The following is a 24,658-nucleotide window of genomic DNA, read 5'->3' on the forward strand; positions in this document are numbered from 1 at the left end:
CGAAAGTCAATCTGCATTACATGAGCATACCAATACACCGGTGAGCCGAAAGTACAATCATGAAGTAGAAGAAGCTTCTAAGCTAATACTTTTGCTGTCTGCAGAAACACTTCAGCACTTTGACACCATCAACCCCGCTTAAAGCCACGACACTAGCCAAACCTGTTACACACACCATGAAAAAAGGAATTCCTAATTTATATCATCTGCTGAGCAACTGTACATACACACTGATAAAAGACACTTCTGAGCATGCAGATGTAGTGAAAAGTAACTCAGTGCATCAGCTTTTCTAAAGAGATCTGCAGCACGACCTTGAGGCCAAGACCTTGATGACTTAAGGCCACCCCTTCTCTGCGGAGCAAGAAGCACCCAACAGAGCTGCAGAACAAACCCAAAGGCAGAAGGAAAGAACACAGACCTAATCCACTTTATTAAGGCAATACATTATTTTCAGCCACCGTAATGTTTCCCCTGAACATGTAAATACAGAAGCAATTAGCTGCCTAGGCACTTCTGCAGAAACCATTTAGCATAATCTTTTCTAGACTATATTTACATGGCTTCTGATTGCTTAATTTTCTGACACGTTTGTTTCAGGCACTGGAAAGATTAAATAAGGCAAAATCGCCTACACTGATATATTGCCATTTTTAAGGTAACACGCAGCACAAGACAGACAACAAAAACTCCTAGCAGGCTTTAAACTTCCAAATTTTAGCATCACAACTCTATGTTCTAGGAATTGCTTTATAGCTTTAATTCAGCTGTTTCTTAAAACCTTCTTCCCCCTTCTGCTGCTACTCTGAAAGATAAAATTACTGACTGAAACAGCAGTCACCATTTAAAGAGAAAGAATGAGCCTGGACAGAGATTTCATTGAAAAGCTCAATTCTGTATCACATCCGAATGTCCTCAATTCAAAGATTAGCCTGCACAAAAAGGCAAATTAGAGCCAGAAACAGAAGAAAATCTTTTCTGACTGCTATGAATATAATTTTTTATGATATAGCCTCCTGTCATCTAGAGTTTTGGTATCAAGAAGTCAGCTCTTCCGAGTAGCTTCATGAACAAGCAGACAAACAGCATATTCATTTACAAGCTGGAAGTTGATTAGTAAGTATATAAACCATGAATGCCTGTCAGGACCAAGGAAGAGAGGCTGGAACCATTGAATCTGAGGATGCCCAAAAAACTCTCTGCAGTCAGCTGGCAGATACCTCTATGACAACAGTAAAAAGAAAAAAAAAACCAACAAAAAACCCACATCTGTTTTGTCTTCATTCTGCTTCACCTGAAATTATTTTTACCAAGACAGCCAGTTATCCTTTAGGGTATGCTTTCCCTTGCTCAGTGTAACAGGAGCTATCATTTCAGGGCCCAATCCATATGGTACAAGTGTATCTTCACTTACAGACCCGCTGCAGCCCATAATTCCACATTAATTAGACTGGAAGATGAAGCCTTCAGCCTAAAACCCAGCAACTCCGATTTACACAAGTGCAGAGAGGTTTTATTGGAAATTCTCCTGTAAGCTGCACAGACTTTTCCTGCCCAGCTTAACACACCATCAAAACAAAAGCAGATCTCAATTTACTGACAGCTGCCATACTTTAAACAGACATGAAGAAAAACGGAGTCAACATTCTGTACAATGGAAAACACTGAACATACACAGAAATCAACAGTGATGTACTGCACCATAGGCTTACAGCTACCCAAAGCCCATAGTACAAGGACAATTTTGGAAAACCAAAAATAAAAAGTCAGCTTGACACTGCTTTGGTTTTTTTTTTCATCCCTTATAGATTTAACCAGAATTAACTGCTACTTCTAACAAGGAACTCTGAAGCTTCTTAAGAATAATTACCAACGTTTTTCCTCATAACCTCTGGAAGACACGTGATTTTACAATGGTCTTCATTTTGCCGTAACACCATACCATGTGAAGCTATGGAGCAGTGGACTACAGGGCTTGATTTTTGTCCATCGTGCAAAATAGATGCCCTGCATCCAGCAGAAATACAAGCATAAAGCAGAAACCTCAGGAGCTCCAGGCATGTAATGATCACTGTGTACGCTAAAGGGATTTCTGTGCAGGTTTGAGGATCTGCTACAGATTTATGTTTTATGGCACGTAACAGCAGATCCCTTTCCCTACTAGCATGGGACATTACAAGGATATGATCATGGTTATACCTAGACTTGCATTAAATGTCTGAATTTGAAAAAAATGTTTCTTCTGAGCTCACTCAGTCTCAGTTTGACTACACCTCTTTGAGAGCCTTCTCTCCCTCAGAGCAGAAATTGCCACAGTGGGTTTCTCCACCTTTATAGTGCAGTCATAGCAGCAAGTCTCCAAGGAGGGAAAGATTTAGACAACTAAGAGTTTTAAGTGGTTTTGAACAAGCAGAGCCTTGTAGAGTGGCAGCTGAACTGATAGTTACACACTGACATTTCAAGCTTTCAAGTCCCAATCATTCTTAATGGTATAAAGCTAAACCCAGAAGGGGATAAAGCAATTACATAGCCAAAAGTAAATGCAGCTAAACTGAGCTTCCAAACATCTAATTTGGGTGATCTAGCCTTCCTGTCTCGCACGCTAAGCAGAAGGGTTTGTCCATTAAATTTACTACTACACCAGTGGGACAAGAAAGGAATGCAGTCATGTGCTGCAATATCATCAGGCCATGTATCCAGCAGGCATCCTCTGCCTCTCTCAGAAGAGTTATCCACTCCTCTTCTCCCAAAGGAGGATCGGTACACAGATGTAGTCTTCCGTCTCCACCTGGTACTTTCTGCTAGCCCTTGCCTTAAGTTCTGCGGGGACCCAGAGGTAACGGGTGATGTTTGTTCCCCATACCTTTCCAAGGCAGGTAAAGAGAAACAGCAGAGAGGCACACCCTTCGGAGACAGAATCACCGTCCTCTTCTATGCAAGGGTGGGACAACCTCCCCTTCCTCACTCCTTGTTCCGAGGAGCAAAGAACCTTGCTTTATTCACCTTACCGAGCTCAGCCAAAAAAAGGCAATCACACCCGCCGGTCCCCGCATCCGCGAAGTGCCAAGAAAGTACTCGCGTTCCCCCTTCCAACCCAGAACACCCGCTCCTTCCCGGGGGGCGCAGCAGCCCACCCCCTGCGCCCCTCTCCCTCGCCCCCTCCTCCAGAAGGGCCGGCTGCTGCTTCTACCCCCCCCCCCCCAGCCACCGCCGAGGCTGACAAGGGAGGGGGACGCACCCCCCCCCCCCCAAACCCCCTCAGCTCAAGCGGAGGCGGCTGCTCCCACTCCCACGGGAGACCCCCCGCGCCGCGTCCCTCACCCCCCCCCCCCCCCGCTCCGCCACTCACCGGCGCTTCGCCAGCCGCTACCCCCGGCGGCCCCGCGGCGGCAGCAGCAGCAGCGGCGGCGGCAGCGGCAGCCCCCTCCCCGCCGGCCGCCCCGCCGCCCTCCAGCTGCCGTTCGCGGTAGAGGGACCACAGCCCCACGTTGGGTAAAAAGACGAGGGCGACCAGCGCCAGCCCCACCGCCTGCAGCAGCCGCTTCTGCTTCCGCCGCATCGGAGCCGCCGCCGGGGAGGAGGAGGAGGAGGAAGGCAGGGAAGAAGGAAGGAAAAGGGAGGGAAAAGGGAAGGAAGGAAAAGGGAGGGAAAAGGGAAGGAAGGAGCGCGGCCCGGCCCGGCCGCCCCCGCCGCCGCCCTGAGGGAGACCAACTTTCCCCCGCGCGCGCGGCGGCGGCAGCGGCGGGCGGCAACTCCGGCACTTCCGCTCCGCTCCGCGCGCGGGGGGGAGGCGTGGCCCCGCCGGCCCCGCCCACCGCCGCCGGAGGGCGGCCCCGCCCCGCCCCGCCCCGCCGAGAGCCCGCGCCCCCTCCTCCGCTCCTCCCCCCCCCCCGCGCCCGTTCTCTCCCCGCTAATGACTCTCCCTTAATGACTCTCTTAATAACGGCTCTCGAAAGATGCCGCGGCACCGGCGGGTGCCTGGGTGGGCGCCGCGGGTGAGGGCGGGGAGCGGGCTCCGAACCGGCCGTGGGTGAGGGAAATCAAGGTGGTTAATTGCTTCAGACAGGCTCCGCAATTAGCAGCCCGGCGGTATTAACCACGGCCGTTAAGCGCCGGCCCCTGCGGCAGCAGCTGGCCGGGCGCTGTGGCGTGGGCAAGAGCTCAGCGCCGGTTAATGCTCTCCCTAAAAAAAAAAATTAAAGGGGCTTTACAAGGGATGGAGCACCTTGGGGGGCAAGAAGGGATGGGGCCAGCAACCGGAGGGGACTGGCGAGAAGGAGTCGGTCCCCGGGGTTAAGTGGGGCCCAGGGCCTGGGCCGGGCTTTGTGAGGGTGGGTAGAGGAGCCTGAAGGGGTGCAGGCGCTCCCCAAGGGGTGCAGGCGCTCCCCAAAGGACTGCAGCTCGCCCCAGGGATGCGCGGCACCTGGGGGCCGTGGACGGAGATGCCTTACCAGGCGGGATTGCTCCAGATCAATTCCCCAGCGATGGCTCCCGTTAAAGAGGAATGCTGTTCATTCGGGTACCGATTAAGTGGCTTCTAGTGTATCATAAACTAGATAATTTATAGGCACGGGATGGTGGGTTTCTTTTAACAAGAAAACAACGGCGATACAGCTTTTCCAGAAATGGGGAGTGGATTCATTTCTTAAACGAAGAGCAAACAGCCCTCGTGGTTAGGGAGATGCCCTGCCAGCAGAACAGCCGTGCGGCTCGGCTAACGTCAACAGCAAAGCTGTGACAATCCAGAGCCCTGCTGGGGGGACCGGTAAAATAAATATTAGGTGTTCTCCAATGTCAACCCCCGCAGGGAAATTTTTATTTCCTAGAACAACAACAACAGAAAGTCTACATAAACCATTACACGCCCCAGCATTTGCAGTTCTTGCCACCCTCGCTCCACAGCAGCAAGTGGATTTAAACTTAAATAAACTTCCATAACCCACTAGATGGCATCTTCCAGCAGATTTCAGTGCCTGCTGCAGGAGCCAAATTATCAAGGAAAGCATTTAATTTAGAGAGCAGGTTATAGTTCCTAAGTCTAACTACATGTTAAGGCAGCTTGTACTTTCATTTTAATTATCAATGAGAACTTGTCGCCAGCTGATTTCTTTACTAGAAATGTTAACGCTTCCATTGTTCCTCCGTGGATGGAGAAAATACCGACCCGTGAAATCCCTTTGCTCCCGCCTTTAGAGCAAAACGTATTCCCTTTATCATCACTGAATCACCTCCGGCAGCGCAGAGACTTTGGCCGCTGTTGAATAATGCATAGCCACTAAAATTGTACAACAATAAAGCTACATATACATTACCTGGTACTGTGAGAATCTAGGCTGGAAAGCTACAATACCTCTGATTTAATACTGCAGTGCCAGCGTACTGCCATATGGACCCTTATAATAACATCCACATCCCCTTGCCTCTGCAAGAGCTCTTTGAAGAGTGGTTGTGAAATAGCAGGCGGTTTCGTAGGTATGCACATAGGATTACAGCCTGCCCTTGGCAGAACATCCTCATTTATATAAAGAAATGACAGCCACAAAGTTTGAGAGTTAATTAAAAGAAAGCTACTAGCTGGCTTGACATATGTTTAAATTTAGGATTGTGAGCCTGCTTGCTAAATTAAATGTTTGCCTTGTAAATTGACTTCAGGAGAGTTGCACAAGTTTTAACTGGGAACACAACATGGCCGGTGCTGCAGGTACAGTATTTCATATATGAGAGCATCATGAACAATCAAACCCTCTGAAGAGCCTCATAGGAATTGAAGTCTGGCTGCTCCTCGGTGATCACACTGGAAATGGATGCTCCAGGTCTTCCCTTCCCACTTTAAGATGGAGTGAATCCTGTTGGAGTTACCAAGTAAAATCATTTATATTCCATGCAGCTGCCTCGATCCCAAATAAATAGATGTGTTTCTTCTATTAAAGGTCCAGCATGTCTCCCTCTCCTCTTTCTCCTGAAGTGTTTTGGTGAAGATGGAGCTCTGATTTTAGTCTGTTGGATGCAATACCTTGGGGATTAATAGGGTACATGCGAAATAAACATGGATTTATATTTCTGAGAAAGAAAAAAGCCTGTGGCTGTTAAGCCCCTAACTGGAAAGAGAAATGGTGTACCTTCCCCAGGCATCTTTTCAAAACAAATAAAGGATAAATTAATAGCAGCTCACTCCCTGTTTGGAAGCTTTCTTTGCTACTGAGCTGGGTTGCCCAGTTTGCAGCTCCTGTGTTGAGATGCTGCAGGGCAGAGTGCAGCAAAACCGGCTAGTGGTGACATGAAACCTTGGATGAAGGATAAGGAGCAGGGATGACCAGAGGAACTTGGTTAGCAGATGCTGGGAAAAGGCAAGAGAGCATTCTAAAATGCTAATGGGAGTGGATGTGACAGGAGTTCCTGGGATAAAGTCCACAGATGGCATGATGGCATGGAAACGAGATGGCAAAGGCGTAGGGAATCAGTGCTCTCCTGCCTTCTGGTCTCCTCTGGCTGCACCTCCTCAGGGCAAGGGCTGACTCTTGTGAAGGGCCGGATTCTGACCTTGGGAGTCCTGCAAAGGTAGGTAATGGAAAGCAGTGGGTCCTTTGCATCCCTGCAAGAGAGCTGAACGGTTATGGGATCCCTCCGCTCCTGCTAAGTGGTCATGAGTGAGACAGGACCTGGCTTTCCATGGCCCTAGCTGCTGTGTCAGCCTAACAGCATGGGTTAGGGGGAGAAAATACTGCTGGAGGGATGGCATATCTGCTTCTAATAGCAAGGGGAAAATGAGGACCAAAATACCACCCACGAGCCTGTTAGGTTGTTTCTTGGGTTCATGGATGCTGCAGATACATGTTGCCACTACGGGGGATGGAGTGGGAAATGCCGGTCCAGATCTCCGTGTCCTCACTGTGCCTTGTGTCAGATGGCTGCACCCATAGGAAAAGTCAACTTCTCCGCTTGTCCTTTGGGTGGGTGTTTGATAGATGTTTGTACGCTGGTGCAAATCTCATTTCTAACCAGGAGGAGAAATTTTTAAAAATGAATGAACCTCAGCTGTGGCTGTGTCGCAACAGGACTTTTTTTCCACGGCATTTCTTTATCCTTCAGTGTTTGAAGTTGGTTGAAGTTCAGCTCAAATCTCATGTGAACAGAATTGATTTGTTGGGGTTTTTTTCCCCCTTTTCCTTTCCCAATAAAAGGCAATGCCCAGGAACCGGCTCACCTGTTGGCAGGAGCACAGCCCTCACCTGATGCCCAGCGGGGGGGGTGCCTGCCAGCACGGCCCCCCCCAGCAATCCTGCTGGGCTCCCCAAAACCAGAGCGGCTTCCAGCAAGCACTCGAGATGCTGTGAAACAATGCAAATGCTTGAATAGCTCAGAGAAGTCTGGATGATTACAGGCTTTTAAAAAGCAATTGCAAGCCCTGGCACTGCGGGAGGGCATCCAGCCCTCTCCCCATCCCTCCCAGGGATGGAGAGACAGCACCAACATCCATGAACCCTTGTCCCCTGGCTGGGAAGCAAGGTAGGGAGTTATCTGTGGTGTGGCTGACCTGAGGGTTTATCTGCATATGACAGACCTATATACAGGTTTTAGCAGAAAAATAAATAAAATAAAAATACTGATATTCCCAGCGGATCCACCTGAGCAAGCAAAATCCCCGCAGTCAACAGGGAAATCTGCCTGCATTTACTTTGGACAAACACAGCCCAGCAGCATGGGGCAGAAGAAGGTGGCTGAAGCTGGATGCTGGTGGAGGATGCTCAGGGTCTTGCTTGGAAAGTGGTGCCACCACCAGCGGTCGTTCCTCCAGCCTGGTGCAAAATGGAAGGAGTGGCTGGGTCCATCTGCGGTCTGCAGAGGTGCAAAAGCAACCAAGGTGTTGGAAGAGTTTCCCAGAGCGGAACACTCTTTTAACTCCCCTGGCCTTAAATCAGGTGGGTAATTTCACTGATCGCCTGTGCCAGGGGAAATTGCTGATGTCTAAGTGGAAGCACAGTCCTGGAGGATGAAGCAGCGATGGCTTGCTGGGAGGATAAATACTGGAGCAGAGCGTGAAGCAAGGAGGGTTGTGAGCCTCATGCATTCCACATTGCAAACGGATGCACCAACACGTCTGGAGATTTGCTTTGCATGGGAATGTGCTGTTCCCCAGGAGTAACCTGAGTCCATTGCCCACCTCTGGGCCAGGCTGCCCAACCAGCAGGACCATTAGTGGTTGAGGAGAAAAAGTCCTTGCTGCATTTTGCTGGGACTGAACTGTCCTTGCTCTCCCCTCCAGGCTTTGGTGGTCGGCGAGGACCCCGCTTCTCCAGGCACAGCCTTGCACAAAACGATGTCAGGCTGCTTTAGTTCTAGCACTGTTTTCCCAAAGCAGCTCTGACAGTTTGCGCATAATTATCAGTGAGGCTCAGTTTGGGGATGAGGAGACAGAGGGTCTATTCCTGGCCATCTACTCAAGTAACCTATTTAAAAAAAAAAATGAAAACCGCAACTGTTGTTGCAGTCTTTCTGGCTGGAATAGGCAATGAGCCTTGTCTGCTCCCTCTGTTCTGAATTCAGAGCTGCTGCAATGAATCGGACTGATTCCAAGTCCAGTGGAGCCAGCCAGGCAGACTGCAGTCAAGATGTCCCCAAAACTCCCTGGCTCCCGCTTCTCTGAGCACACCGTGAATTTTGAGGCCAACGTTTTCTGTGCTTCTCGAGGGATTTGGAAACTCACGCTCTAATAATTAAGGCAGCTTTGAACATCTTAGCCTTCAGCCTCACTTTTCTGACTGTTTCCCGTAGCAGCCGTTTGTGCTTGGAACAGGTACCAGCTTTTAAAACGTGCTCGCCATGGGCTTGCATGGTTTTAGCAAGGAGGAACTTAAAGAGATTCTCCAATGCATATATGAGCGCAACATAGGGCTGATTTTGAGGGAGGTTTGCAGCTTTCCTATGAACATGAGTAGTTTGTGCACCACTGAGCTGAACCTGGAGGAGAGGTCTGCTCTTCTTCCAGCTTGCTGGACGCACTCCGGGATGAGAGGAGCATTGTTTGGGTCCGAGGTCTTCTTCAGGGTGGATCTGCAGTGGATCAAGAACACTTATGTGCTCAAGCTCTCCTTTAACAGATTATTTGCAAAGTGTGATAAACTCTGCTTACACCATTTAAAAATAACCTTATGGAACGGGGAAAGAAGGATAAAGGTGCTTAACCCAGCACTACAATATGTAGTGCTGAAGATAGCCAGGAGAAAGGGAAAAATAAAGTTGGTTATTAGAAAATTTAAGTGACGCGCATAAAAACTTAGGTGATATGGATAATATAATCTCGAGTTACTGTGCTCAGCCCCACCAAGGGGAGAGGAGCAAGGGCTATAAAATGTAAATAGAGGAGAATCAAATTCAGAACAGATGTCAAGAAGCACCTTCCCAAGTGGAGAATCAAAAAAGCAAGGAATGACCTGCCAGGCAAACTGGAGCGGACACATTGGGGCTTTCCAAGGTGAGAGGTGTCCCTGGAACACAAGCCTGGGGCTAAGCACAGAGTGAGATGTGCCAAATGGCCTCTGCAGGATCATGTCCTGCCTTCTCCATCTGACATAAAATCAGCTTCAGATTTTTCATACTAAAAAAAAAAAATTACTGCCATCAGCAAAGGGAGCTTGGGCAGCCCTTCTCATGGGAACCTCCTGCTTCTTCAGCCCCATGGATTGAAAGTGTGAGATGTTCAGCCTCAGAGGGGACCCAAGTGACCCAGCAGGTGCCTTTGCGCATTGCCCATGGGGTGCCCAACTCGGGGAGAAGGTGGCATTGCTGCCACCTGAGCAGCGAGCCAGTGCAGGGGGCGTGTGGTGGGGGCTTCTCCCCAAGACATGGATCTCCCCACCTTCCCCATGAATCCTGCTGGAGCATGTCTTGCAGACACTGATTTCTGCCACTGCTGGATGAGCATTTGGCGGCTGAAGTGGCTGCTAGCAGGTGTCTCAAGTGCCCGACTGGAGGGCACGGCACTGAGCCTGCCCTTGCTGAGCTGCTTTTCTAGCGGGGGGAAGACTCTCCTTTCTTAAAATAGGTCCTCTCCAAGGGCTCTTGTGTTCAAGAGCCAGAAGGAAACCAGGCCCTTTGTCCTTTATTTTCTGTCTCTAAAAAAGCAGAAAAAACAGTGCCTGAGAAGCAGAAAAGCAAGGCAGACGTGGTGTGGGATGGGATGAGAGGATGAGATTGAGAAGGCAGGCACCCGACAGCGTTGTGGTGCTGACCCGTGGCGATGCACCAGGAGAACCGAGAGCTCTGTGCCGCCGGGAGCTTGCTGCTCAGGCCTGTGGGACGAGTTGTACCAAGTCACATCAGCACTTCTGCTGTGTCTCAAAGACATTGCCCTCCGCATCTTCAAGGAGCTTCACACTTCCAGGCTGCTGTGTGGCTCCAGGTAGCCATCAGCCAGTGATGGAGTTGCTCAGCCATGTGATGTATTTTCCCAGTTTTTTTTCTTTTAGCGATGAACTCATATTGTAAAGCCAGAGGTTTGGTTACCCTCCAGTTTCCTTTCTCCCGCCCAGTGTCCCCAGGGTTGCTCTCAGTAATTCTATTGCTTCAGAGTCTGCTAAGACTTCTGGTCTCTGAGACGCACAGACATTGTGTAAGGAATTGTACAGCTCCCCTCCCATCAGCTGAACTTTGTAGTTCAACAGAAATCCTATTAATCTTTAACTCTAATATATGGAAGTACACACAGACTATCTGGAGGTCAATGAAGAGGCAGTCATCTCTTTGGAAGGCCCTGTCTCGACAGGCATTTCTAACAGGCGAATGCTCCTTTGGAGGTGTTTTTTTCTTCTTCGACTACAGAAGATGCTATGGTGACTCACTTGGACTGACGTTTGCACTTGGAGAGCTGAAGCTCAGCGCTCAGAGTGCTGCCTTTGTCCTGAAGGTCCCAAACGTCCTTTCTTCTCCTCCTCCTGCAGTCTGCAGTCCATCCCTCCCACCCTCCTCCTCTCCCTTCCTCTCCTCCTGCCATGTGAGGCAGCCCAGCTGGTGACAAGTCTCCTGGGGCAGCAAAGAACAACCTTAAGTGGCTGCCTACATGAGAGGCGGTGATTAACCTGGGGCCATCAGGAAAACTCACTGTGACAAGCTCTCAGTGCTGGCAACCTGCCTGGCTCCCTGGGCTCCTTCTGCAGGGAGGAGGACAGAGAGGTACCAGAGGCTGGGGTGGGGGTAGGAAGGGAGAAGGGGTGATGCTGCCTTTGGAGGAAGCCTGGGAAGCAAAACTCCACGTGTCCCATACCTGTGTTGCTTAGAAGGTGAGTCTGCAGGGCCAACATGAGACATCCCAGGCTATGGCTATCATATCACATCGCTGTTACTGTTGCTGAGGATTCGTCATTCAGCAGCCCTATGGTTAAGACTTGAGCCTATTGAGCAAGGCGCTATGCGAGGTTTCTGCCTTATTCCCAGGGGATGCAGCATGATGAAAGATACCTGGCAGCTTCTTCGAGTGTGCTAATAACCATCATCTTGCCGTACATAGCACTACAGTACACAGCACTGCAAGACAAAGCGCTTCCCATGGGGTTCCCCCAGACTCTCCCTCCTGGGAAACACACCTAAAAGCTTCAGAGGAGTCAGGAAAATTCATCCTCCCAGGGAGACTTGAGACTGAGCCCTGTCCATATCATGGAGAGGCAGCAGAGAGGAAATAACAGCCGCAAAACTCCCTTGGCCTGAGCTGTGTGGTCACTGTCATGGCAGGGGTGGTATCAGGGGATGCCCTATTATCAAGGTAGAAGCAAAGGAGAAGTGTTTGTGGTCTGCTGTGCCCCAGCACACCCACCTGCAAATCTGGTGTTTGCTTGCTTAATTTGTTGGGAACTGGAAAAAAAAAAAGGTCAGTTCTGGGACTCCCAGATTTCAGCCTGGAGCTGATGTGTGGGTTTGCCTGGGAGAGCTAGCAAAGGAGGAACTGGGTGAACTAGAGTTCAGAGAGCAGCCTCTTGCTTTGCTGCTGGGCTGTCTGAGAAGGGAGAAGAGTAGCTGTGATTTATCAAGGTTCGAGAGCCACCCAGGGTCCCTGCCAGCTCCTGGCAGAGCCCCAGCACTGCTTGCTCCTGCCGACACGGAGTCGGAGAGATCTGCCCTTCCTTCCTCTGGAGGGTGTTTTACCCACTGCCGATGAAACAGGACCTCATGAACACACATGTAAAAGTGTCCAGTGCTGGAGAAGAGATGCTCTCAGCTGGGAAATCACGTTTCCCTGCTCCTCGCACAGGAATTACAGAAGCGTGGACTATCCTGTGGACTTACATGGGCTGTTTCTCCAGCCACCATCATGTCCAGCTCCCCCTTCCCTCCCTGAAATAAATAAAGACAGACTGAGAAAGAGCAGTGCGACTGCAAATCTCTCTAGAGAGCTGTGTCAGAACCACTTGCTCTCATAACTGTGTCTAACGGGGTATGCAATAAGCCTAATGAATCTCTGTCACGAACCCATGTGCGCGTCCTGGCTGAGTACATCGTCCTCCGGTACCCTGAAGGCAGCTGACAAATAATCAAATTAGGACAACCCCAGACTGGTTGGCGGCGGGTCTGCCAGCTCCTGGCACGGCGGCTGTCGGGGTAGGTGAGAGCTCCCCACACTGCCCCGCTCCCCATGGGACCCCATCCCTCCCTGGGCTGGGACAAGGCCGGTCCCTGCCATGGGCATCAGGGACAGCATAGAAAAGGCTGTCTGCTTGTACATTCTTGGAAATGCCAACTGTCAGAGTAGCTAACAGCGGTGATGGACAGCAGTGGGGAATAATGCTGGAAATGAGTCGGAGAGGCAGGAGAGACACGGGAGAGAGGGGCCACCCTGGGGGACCGTGCATGAGGTATGTATCTCTGCCAATGTATCAGTTCTTGAAAGAAAAATACGGTGACCACAGAGCTGGTTGGAAATGCTTCAACAGAACATTATTTTTTTTCCCCCTCAGAGATTGCCAGTTTGTTAAATCCCAGTTGTTTTGCACAAGCGGATTTCAAGGGCGCTGTGACAAACCTCAGGCAGGTGATGGGCCCCAGCTCTCCCCCCAGCTCTGAGGCTGGCAGACCTAAGACCTCACATATGGGCTCAACCCTGGGGCTGTTCCTGTGGCAAGGAGGAGACAGCACAGAAAATGCCATACACTGAAGCTGCAAAACCCACCGCTGCTGTTGAGAGCTGAGTACAGAGCCGGGGAGGCATTCCCAGTGTCACCCAGCTGACGTGTTCAAGATGCCCTGATGCCCTGGTGCACCCCCAGACCCACGACCACCTCTGCCCCCCGAGATGCTTTGCTGGAAGCACTCAGATACTTCACTGTTGCCATTCTCTAATGGCTTTCCAGGATCGCCCACGTGCTCAGCTGGGCTAGAAACAGGGCCACAAGCAGGAGACGTCGGCTGTCTGGTTACAGCAGGCTGTGTCTGATATCCAGATGGGGACCGCGGGGTCTCTCAGCACAGAAAGCCACCCCTGCCTGTGACATTTTCCCCAACTAGCACATATTCCAGGTTGGACCAACATGCCAAAAATGGCTTCTGAGCTTTCTAAAACCACGTGCCTTCCCATCCCTCCTGCCTGCTGGAGAAACCAGCCACCCAACCATGTGGTTCCATGTTGGGGGAGCACAGGACACCCCAGTCTGCAGGCAGACAGCACGGCGAGTGGCTCTTCTGCTGATGTAGAGCCTCTGGGAGCATCTCTACGAGCATCTCTGCCATTCCAGGCACAGCGATGTAAATGATCGCTTGAGGGTTTCCCAGCTGCAGGCTGACACGTGGCAGAGCTCCGGGAATCTGTGAACTTCTTGCCCAACTGAGACAGCCAGCCTGGCAGTTGGCTGGGAGGGCTGGAGTTGTTTCCCCAAATCAAATGCCCTGCAGCAGTGTAGCTCTGCTAGAAGCCATGTTTCTCACCCTATCGTAGGACTGATCCTTTACTTCCACTTCCCAGATTCGTGCCTCTTAGTGCCTGGCTTTAGGTAAGCACAGAGATGTGTGGCTGGCTGGGCTTCGTGGGCTGCCCTTGAGCTGGTCCCATCTCCTCAGAGGCAAAGGCAGCTGGAGGGGCAGGGGAACCCGGGGGAGAACCTGGAGGGGAACCTGAAGGGCTGTGCTGGGCTTGGAGAGTGCGGGTGGTACCGTATAACTGGAGACCACCTGGGGTTTTGCAAGCTAAAGAGAGCCCAGGCTACCTCCTCTGCTGAAGAAGAAATTAATAGGCTAATTTACGGTACCCAAATGAGAGCTCTGCCGGGAAGACACAGCTTGTAGGGCTGGCAGAGCTTTGTCAGGAGGGAATGAGGGGGAACTGGGCTTGGAAGGGAAAAGCCAGGCATAAATAGTCCCAACCATTCAAACTGAATAGCCCTGAGAGCAACTGAGATGTTAGAGAGAGATGGCACTGTCTGATGTGTGGGAAAATGTTCAAAGGAGCAGATTCGTCTTTTGCTCCCCAAACAAGCCTTTGGCTCTACATTTAGGTACAGTCTCATCAGCGTGGGGTAAATCAGAAGAAATCTGTATGCTGGTGGATGGATGGTGTGGCCCTTGAGCCACTTACAGGCAGGCTTCAGGGACTCTTACTGCCTGTGCTTGCTGGTGGGGATATAAGCTGTATGTTTAATACATGCATCCTAAATGGGCTTCTTTTTATAGACCTTAAAGAAGTGCGCTAATAGCTTTGTCCTGCCCTTCTCTGAGGGCTCTCAAGGCACTTTATGGAAGGGAAATGCTAGTGTTTCCATTTCAATGTGGTGTCAAGGGACTCGCTAACCCCTGCGCAGCCGTTCGGTGGCAGACAGGCTGAGAAACAGCCCCGGTGTCTGTCCCCTGGGCTCCCGCACGCAGAACCCGAGGGGAACGGCCACGGCTGCATCCTATGGCAGGTACCATGCCTTGGCCCAGGGCTGCCGTCCCCTCCATGTGAGCCTCTGTAAGTCCCTGAAATGCAGGGGAGTGACTTAAGGGGGGATGTTGAGAGGAGGTAGATAATGCTGGACAAGAGGAAAGAAATTAAAACAATAAAAAAATGAGCTGACAACATTCCTTTGAGCTTCCACAGACATAAACCCTCTGCTCTACAGGCATCTGGGTGTCTCTCATCAGCTTGCGTTGGTTTGTTCCTCTGTACGTTTTAGTTGTGTGGATGAAGAGAAAAGAAATGTCATGGCAGAGAAGAAGAAAGATAGAAGACGACTACAAAAAGCTGTGAGCTGCCAGTGTGTTTTGAGTTGCTTTATTCTGAATCAATATTGAACCGAAGAGGAATTATAAATCTAGCAGATTACAGCTGAAGCAATGCCAGGGCATCTGTTTCCAGATATTCTTTTTTTTTTTTTTACTGGCTAGAGCAGCTGTTTTTACAAGAATCCACAGTAAAAGAGTTATTAAAACAAAGCGGGGAAAGAAATAACAATAAACGGGAGATATATAGCAGACAAGGAGTAGCAGAGACATGGGGCTGGGAAATAAATGGAAGAGAAGAGGAAGAACCCGACAACCAACAGTTTGTAACCAGCATCAGGCACTACGAAATCTGGAAGATATTTGTTTTACAAGACAGTGATCCCTGGCTCCAGGATTCTGCTTGGTGATTTATGGCTTGTGGCAGCTGTTGCAGAGGTTGAACTAAGAGCAACAGAGACAGAAAAGTGGAAACCACCCATAGCACTTACCTGTTGTTTCCTAATGGAAGATTTATTAGCAGGAGGCAAATGGGGGTGGCTGGGGGTAGTTGGAGGCAGACTCCCACCTCTGTTGCTCCCCATGCCCAGGATCAAATTAACCTTTGATGAAATTCAGATTGTGATTAAGGCAATGGGCACAGAACTGAGGGCATTCATGTGGCTTAAAGCCTTACTGTGCTTCAGCCGAGATGATGTAATTGGCACGAGTATGCTCACAGCCTGGCTGAGGATGGAATAACATGTTAGATTAAAGCACTGAGAGGTCATGAAGCCTGTTATCACAGCCCCAGCTGGCCACCACAGCTCACTGGGAAGGTGTGAACCCACTCAGCCTGGCCAAGCCCATCAGCACTGGTCATGGGCCAGGATGGTGCTGGGGTGCCTGGCCTGTTCGTTGGTCTCCAGCAAGTCACGCAGCCTTCACTTTCCCAAAACCTTTATGTAATGTAACAGATTTCTACAGAAAATATTCTAAGAGATAAAATTAACCAAAACCTGCTGTCCCTCCCATAGTTTGATTATTCCCTACACACCACCCTTTCACAGCCTCTAGCTCCCCAAAGGGTGGCTCCCAAACCTTGAAAAGCCTTTTTACAACGATATTTTGCAGGATTTACCCTGGTGGCCCTCTAGTTAAATGGTCCCTGATGTTTGGGAGCTCCATCCTAGCCTGGGGCAGATTGGCACCTGCTTCCCCCTGCCTGCGTTCTGCTAGCTCGGTGCTTTGCAAAGCCCTAAAAATGCCTTGAGCAGGGAAGGTGCTGTCTAACACTACATTCTATTCTTGCTCAGCCTCTGCCATGTTTAGGTGCTGTATTCCAGCACGGCCTGTGTTATGCGCTTGTCTTGAAATCAGGCAAAGACCCCTTTTCCAAGAGCAGCTTATGTCCGCAAGCAGGGGCTCATATTCCCCTTGTTACTTTACCAGCACTGATCACCATGGCTTGCAGAACTGAGAAGAGGATTTTGACTCGTATCTGAAGTCACTCAGAAGCCAGAAGAGAAAATCAGCCATCAATAATCCATCGTGCTTAACTTTCTATACCGGGAATGACCCTTGCATTTGCAAACAGAACTTACCTGAGAAATGCAGAAGGGATGTGGGAGGTAGCACCCGCTGCAGCCAACAGAAAGCCGCCTGCTCAAGTTGTTGAGGATTTGGCCTTGTGTTTGCTTCAGGTTTATTGATTCATTTCGCAACAATGCACCGTAAATAGATTTATTCTTCCAGTTATAATTGAGCTGGTGAGGGCTTGAGAAATGGAGACTGAAAGAAAGCTGAATAGACATCAAGCCCCAAAGAAGACACTTGCAGAATGAATACATCTCCTAGATGGTGGGAAAAGAGAATGAATGTTCTCTCTCTGTACACCGTACTGGGCACAGCCCTGCAAGCACGGATCCAGCGCTGCCCTCCTTTGGGGCCGGCTCTGCTTGCCCATGGGAAGCCCCACTCGTGCCCACAGCCACAGCTGAGTGCTCCGGTGCATCCCTGGAGGGTACTGTGAGCCCCGTCCCTACCTCCCTGTGGCAATGCCCTGTCTGAAAACCTGATTTTTAATGTCTTTTTAACTCAGCCCTTTCTATTAAATAAGGAGAAGCAGAATTCTTTTTTTTCCCTTATTCTCTAGCTTGTGTCTTTAATTGCTGAATCTTCCATCTTTTCTAAAGCATCTGAGGAGTGCAGAGAGCAAAGGCCCTCCAGCCACAGCTGCAGCTCCAGGATGTGACCCAAAGAGAAATTATTTGTGGAAATTTGCAGTCAGCTCACAGATATCTGCTGAGCAGGAAGGCGGCAATCTTCCCCTAATCCACAATTTGATGCAGATTATTCATACTGTGCTGCTGAAGAGTTAATATACTTGGCTGGGACAGGATAGAAATGATGCCTACTTAATATGACAGAAAATAAATAGCATCTGCTTTCGAAGGATGCATTGACCGAGCTGTCGTGCCTGATGTTGGGGAGACAAGTGTCTACAAGCTTCAGCTTAATGTGGCGTGGAAATATATTGGGTTGTATTTATGCCCATATACAATACTTAACCGGCTATTGTGCTGATTAAATATTTAATTGGCTGTCTGTGAGAAGAAATGCACCATTAGTCTATAGGGAATTAGACCGTTCCTTGCGCCTGCTCTTAGATAAAATGTGTAATTCGTTGTCACTTAAGCATAATGTTAAGTGCCCGTTAAGGAGGTGTTTTCCAGGGAAATAAATACAAAACTTGCCTGCTGGCATTGCCCTGGGTGGACCCCCATGTGCTTCAGTGTGGGCACAGCCCTCAGGGGCATCCCCGGGGCTCAGGGGACAGTGGGGATGCTCAGCCTGTCCCCTGCATGTCACTGCTGGCCAGGGCACGGAGCCAGGGAAAGGCTTTTGGGGTTCCTGCACTGGCTTTTGGAAGTGCTGGTCGAGGCAATTGGTGATTTCAACCCCTTTTCCCCTGGTCTTTTGCAGTATGGCTTGTCCAGGTGCTGTAAGGGGAGAGAGAAATGCAGAAAGCCCAGCGGGATGCTCCTAAAATACAGCTCCTTGCTGCAGCTGGGTGAAGGGAGCGAGCTTGGTCGGTGACCATCACGGGAGTTTCTTTGCCTGGTTTTGTTTGAGAATCTGAATTCAATGGGGGGAAGAGGAGGAGGAAAGAGGAAGGGAGAAAGGCTTATGAAAGCAACTGCTTCTTCCCTTCCTCAGGGCTACCCTGGGGTACAGCAAAAGCAAAGTACGCAGAGCAGAGCTCACTTACCTTGCCGTCTGCACTGTGCTGAATACCTGCAAGGGAAAAACCAGGAATGTGCTGAGTTTTATTCCTTATCATTATAATTTAATGAAAATCCTGGACCTCGTGATGCAAAAGATAGTGGTATTTTATTGGAAAAACTCCCTGCTCTTGGAGCGCAGCATCACACCAACAGCTTCCAGCAGCACATATCCCAACGCCTGTGCAGCCTCTGCCTGCCGTGCGGGCAGAGATTCCCCCCGCCACAGGCTGACACGGCTCTTTGATTCATCCCAGCAATGAAGCTGCCATCTCTGTTGAATAACTGATCCTTCAGCAGCGTAACTCTTTTTCCATTGACAATTTGGCAGCCTTCGCCAACTGGCTCCTTCTCTTCAGCAAATTTTCATGTCCGTGCACGCGTGCCTGCTGCAGAAGCGGCTCCAGGGTAGCATCCCCACTTGCAGCAAGGTGCCCACTCTGTTTGCTGGTTCAAAAGGACTGTCCAGCTTGTCCAGCTAGCCTGTCAATAGCAAAACCTGGTATTCTGAATAATGCAGCTTCATCTGTGTCCTTAGAGCTGGTGCTGGGCTGAACTATCTGGTAAGTGTGTCTCTTTGCTGCTCTCCCATGCTCCCTGCACTCAGGGGGCTTTTACTCTACAACAAGTGGTCATGAACTCCAAAGCTTCTCTTAACAGGGTTGACCTGAAGACACAACTGTCCTGGGACAGATAATAAGGAAAGTCCCACCAGGACTGGTGCAGTGAAGGCGCAGTGTTAATTTTAGCCAGGATTCATGTCCTCATTAGATGTGGGCAAATCAAATTAACAACCCCCTGGCTGGCATGGACCGCTCGGCTTGCCTGGCACCAAGGGTGGCAGCTTCATGCCTGTGATGTGCTGTGATGTCCCCAGGCAGGGGCAGGTCCCATCAACCCCCCCTGCAGCTTTACCCTCCCGGCTGCTCGACTGTCTCCTCTCACCCTTTGCTGGGGCTGGGAACATTTCAGGGCATCCAGCCTCAAAACCCACGCTGAAAGGACTTGGCCCAGTCCTGGGAAATTCCCTGGGGACAGCAATGTGGTGACATTGGTCATGCAGGACTAGGAGTCAGAGTTGCATTCAGCAAGGTCCATCCTCCCAGAGTGGGCCAGGAAAGCTGCTCTGCCACGGGGAATATTTAAGTGCCAGCGGCCAGGGCTGCCTCTGTCCTCTCCTCTGCTCTGCTCCACTGGCAGGGGACACAGGACCACGGGACACATATGGGGCTGGGGTGAACTCAGCCTGTGCTGCCCTTAGGGATACTTCCCGAATGTGGGGCAGTGATGGTCCATAGGGAAGCTGGGGCTTCTTGGGTTGCTTCACTCAACACCAACCAGCAAAAAGCCAGAAAATCCAACCTGGTTTTGCTACAAACAGCTCTGGGACAAGGGACACAGCTGGGAACAAGGGATGCACCTCGTGGTGTCTTTGAGTCTCTGAGTCCCTGATAGCCGTGCTGGGAAGTGAGGAGCAGAGGGAAGGTCCTGCCCCCCCCTTCCAACAGTGTCACCTGCTGCCAGGACCCCCATCCCACCCCTCGGCTCCCCTCCTGGTCCACTGCAAGGTGTGACACCAGGTCAGAGCTGCCACCAGCCCCATGAGGACCAGCATCAGGGAGATGTCAGCGCGGCTCCCTGGAGATATCGCTCAGCTCTGAAATACCCCGACACGAGCCGGGTCCTGCCTCCCTGGGCTCCGGGACTTCAGGCGAGGTGGATGCAGATTGCCTTAGTCAGGTTGGTTGGGTTTTCTTTCTTTTTCTCCCTTTTTTCTTTTTTTGCTGGCTTTCACACCTCCCCTCACTCTCTATTTTTGATCAACTGAGTCAACCTTCAGTTTGGCGCTCAAGGAGTAGAAAGGTGATCCCACTCCATCAGCAGGGCACAGCCCACGCACCTCCCCCTGCACGGCTCCCCGGCCCATGCCGGCTCTGCACTGGCAGCTCCCCGCCACAAGCAAAACTGCTATAATACATTTTTGCCTCTGTGAAGGTGGGAGTTAAAGGGCTGAGCATCTGAATCCCCCGTGTGGAGTTGCACCAGCCCTTGGGAGATGCAGGAGTTGCAGGAGATGCAGAAGAGCATGGGGTGGGCATCCTACTGGCTCTGTAGACCCCCGCCTTAAAACTGGGACACCAGTGGGACATCAGCTGCTCTGGGCAGGGGACAAAGGCTAAGGGAGGTGAGGGGCTGGGGGAAGACTTTGGGGGGAGCTGACATGGGGTGAAAAGCCCCTTCCCAGTCCAGGGACACATCTGGGTGAGCAGCTCCTGGGGGTTGCATGCCTGTGTCAGCCCTTCCCGGTGCCAGAAGCACGTCTGGCTTCCATGCCCTTGCTCCAACCTTGGTGATTTGAGCCATGCAGGATGTGTGTGGGTCCAGTTCTGGGTTTTGCTCAGCCACCAGCAGCAGGCTCGGCAGGACCTCATCGTCCCTGTCACGGGGCTAAGTCCATCCCTTGCACCCTGGGGAGAAGGGGCTAGGAGAGGCATGGGGTTTTAGCTTTTCTTTAGAAAATTAATCACACTTTAATTACAGTGAAACCTGGAGACATGGCAAAGGATTAAGTGGATTATCTTCAAAGTAATTTGTTATCAAATATTTATCCTTCTGGGAAAGGAGATGCAGCCTGAGAGATTCTGCGTTATCCGTGCTGCCAGCTAAGGACATGCCGTGTCCTTCGTGCCTCCCCCTGCCCCTATCCCCCCCGACCCCCTTGGTGCAGGCTCAAAATGCAAAGTGGGGTCCCTTGTCCCCTGGAGTCCCTCATCCCCTGGGGCTGATGGCTTCAAAGCCAGCACTGTGTCAGGGCTTTGCCCCTGCAAGCCCATGATGCTATGGGAGGGGAGATACCAGTGCCTTACTGGTGGTCTCTGGTCTGTATGGTGATGCAGCGAGGACAGCCAGCACCGCTCGCCAGCTCTGGCAGCAGGATGGATGCTCCCAGCTCCGCTCCCTGCCAGTGCATCCGCAGCGGAGGGGAAGGGGCCGGGGGGCTGCGGCGAGCGGCAGCTCCATCGCTGCCAGAGGAGCCAGCGAGTTACGTGGTAAATCGGATTCAGCCTGAGCTCTTTATCCGTTCGGCAGACTGTGGGTTTAGTGCTTGGATGCTTCATTAACTAATAATAATGAGTCATTGTATTTGCCTCCTGGGTATTGTAAATGATCTGGTGTCAGGAGATGCCACGAGGACATGGAATCGCAATGAGGCTGAAACGGGCTGAGCTTGGAGCACAGATAAAACCAACGCAGACGTACCTCTCTGCTCCCCGCCTGGGGACATGGCCCCCGGGGAGGGGATGGCAGCGCAGGCACCCGTTTGCACCCCAGTGCCGCATGCAGACAGGGACCACTGTCCCCCGGACCCCAAAATCCTCCTGTGCACCCCAGGGAGTGTGGGGGAAGCATCCTTCTGGCCTCGATAAACATGCGGCCCTTTCCCCTGGGATAGGCGCCCACAGTGTTTAGTTTGCCTCCAAAATCTGACCCCAAGAAGCTGCTGATTAAACCAAAGGGGACAAAAGAAATCAAGGTGAAAGCAATAAGGGAATCATGAAAAAAAGAAAAAGGGGGAAACAAGCTGGTGGGCTGACTGTGCAAAGAGCAGGAGCCGAGCGGAGGTCATTTCAGCTCAAACATTGTCAAGGGTGCCAGCAAGCGTACCTCCTGCTGGGAGAGACAGCCACCAAGGGTCTTCTTCTGCCTCAGTTAACACGGGAAACTCTGACCCTTAAGAGCTTACAGGCTGGCAGAGCAGCGGTCCCCGTTCATGTCACTGTGTCCATGCCACAGCCAGGAGCCCGGGTAAGCCCGGGCTGTGCTGGGCGAGGGTCCCTGCGATGCTGTGAGCTGCTCGGAGCCCAGATTTCATCCCAGCCACGTGCCCTTTGCTACAGGCATTGCATCAGTTTTGGGGGACCAGGACACCCTTCAATTCAGAGCCGGGGCCCTGCAGAGCATGTTCTGGTGCAGCATGCGGTCACCTCCGCTAACCCGACTCATCACCCCATCACGGAATGAACCAGCTTTGTTTGACAAGACACTGTTTTCCATAAACCATGTGGACAGGCATTAATTAGATTTCTATCCTTTAATTCTTTATTAATTGAATCTTACATCAGCTTCTCTTTTATTTTGCCTAGGATTAAAGCCAGGCTGAGCAGGCAGCACCGATCTGGGTCATCCCACGTCCTCTCTCCAGGAGCTAACTCACCTTTACCACCCCCTTTACCTCCTGCAGCATCCCCAGCTCCGGGCTTCGCTCCAGGACCCGGCTCGGGCAGGGCACGGAGCTGAGGCAACCCAGCCTACTGCTTCTCCAGTGTTTATTCCTGGCAGATGATATTTAATAAGGCCACATCATTAATGAACTAGAAAGTGCTTCAGCAGCCCGACGTGAGACAAATATAGCTGCCTGCTCATTTCCAAATACCAAACAGAAATATTTGCTGCCTGTTTCTCCCTGTTATGTATCATCATTAGCAGTTTTGCCATCTCTATTAAGCATTTGTCTGTAATAATACAAATATAATTTTAAAAACTCCTTTGTTATGGCCTTTAACCCTTCTAGACATGGTTTTTCCCTGGCATTTTTATCTTGCTTTTTTGAATTCTTGACATTTCACATCTTCCATAACATAACGAGTGCTATCTAGTTTTCCTTGGCTATATATATATTTTCCCATTTTAATTGCTGCTTTCATTTCGCCACCGAACCACAAGAGCTTTAATTGTTTCCTCCTCTGACTCCGTAGCCAGGCTTTTCGGTCCCTCTGTTTGACTCTGAAAGCTCCCTCCTAATTGCCAGCCATGTATTTTTCCATCTGATTTTCTCCTCTCGCAGCCAGCCACAGCGTACGAGCCTTCTCAGGGATGCGATGGCTGTTTACACATTCTCCTCTCTCTCGCTCCAGGCAGGTTTATTCCCCACGACAGCAACAAGGTCTGCTGCAGCGAGGCATCCCACTGCACCGGAGTCCCAGTTTGGAGGGGGCTCCTCCAGCCACATAGCGATGGTTGAGCTGGGCTTGCTCACTGCCCTCCCCTGTCCCCCTCCAGCAAAGCAGGGGGATGGGCCCCGACCCCCAGCACCGTGACTCAGTTTCCCTTCCCAAGGGTGCCCATTACACAACATCCCACCTTCGCTCGGCTGTGGGAGGTGAAGCAGCAAGAAAACTCCCACTGTGCTGCTGGAGATGGAAAAAATAGGGAGAATGTGTCAGTGCAGTTTCTCTGAGCAGTGACATGAAGACACTCGTGTGACTCCGATTGTATTTTCTCCCATGTGCAGATGCTCTGCACCCTGCCTGGGACCCTGCGTGGGGTGGGATGCTGCCGGCACAAATGAGCCAAGGGCTCCTGGTCCCTGTGAGGGGAGGCAGAAGCTGCTACAGGGAGTCAAAAGCAGGCAGAGACCTGGAGGAAACACCCCGTGGGACCTCATATCTGCTGCGGATGCTGCCCATCTTGCACCCAGGGAGATGTCTGGCTGGGAAAGGGGATGGTGCTGCTCTGCTGGGGCTGGGGAAGATGTGTCAGGGTGTGGGAGAGTGATGGACACAGTGATGTCCCACTGGGTCCCCATGGTGGGAGCCCCGTATCGGCTCTCCTCCTGCAGGGATGCCCCAGCACATGCTGGCTGATCCATCACGTTTCATCACCCAGAGCCCTGCTGTGGACAAGAATCCCTTCCCCAGGAATGGCACGGTGCAATGTGAGTGCTCACCCATCCCTCTCGCTGCTATGATGCATCCACAGGCCAGCCCTGCAAAACCCCTCCCAAGGGCTGGGGGGGCTGCCGCTGTGCTTTAAAGCCCTTCCAGAGCTCCCCAAACCAATGTAGAGGTTGAGGTGAAAATACCAGCTGGGCAGGGTGTTGGGGAAATGGGAACATACGTGGGCTGGCAGACCTGGATGGGTCCTTCAGTCGCAGCCAGCGAGGTGTTGGGATTAAACACTCTAAACGCAGCCCCGTGGCAGGGCAGATTTGCATCCTCCATGTGCCATACCATTGTATCACCCCCAAAAGCCCTGCTGCAGCCGGCAGCGGTGGCTGGCGCTCCTGCCTTCTCTCGAGCCTACCATTAAAGCAGAGAAAATGAATTGCAACAGGCAGAGCATCACACATGCATCCCTCCCCAGCTGTGCTCCTTACCTGGGCTGATCTCCCAACCCCACCTCCCACCGTGCTAATTAAACCGCAGTACCCCAAAACT

General features: G+C 51.2%; 1 protein-coding gene across 1 annotated transcript in view; it reads right to left on the bottom strand.

The window, feature by feature from the left end:
* GALNT10 (polypeptide N-acetylgalactosaminyltransferase 10) overlaps positions 1-3,780 on the bottom strand; it is a 90,444-nt gene extending 86,664 nt beyond the window's left edge. The window contains exon 1 of the mRNA XM_069772763.1: positions 3,350-3,780. Within this exon, the coding sequence (XP_069628864.1) occupies positions 3,350-3,559 (210 nt within the window). The 5' untranslated portion in view covers positions 3,560-3,780. The remainder of the gene's footprint in view (positions 1-3,349) is intronic.
* Between the last annotated feature and the right edge of the window lie 20,878 nt (positions 3,781-24,658).

Source organism: Haliaeetus albicilla, chromosome 27 (assembly GCF_947461875.1).
Source record: "Haliaeetus albicilla chromosome 27, bHalAlb1.1, whole genome shotgun sequence".
Taxonomy (NCBI): domain Eukaryota; kingdom Metazoa; phylum Chordata; class Aves; order Accipitriformes; family Accipitridae; genus Haliaeetus; species Haliaeetus albicilla.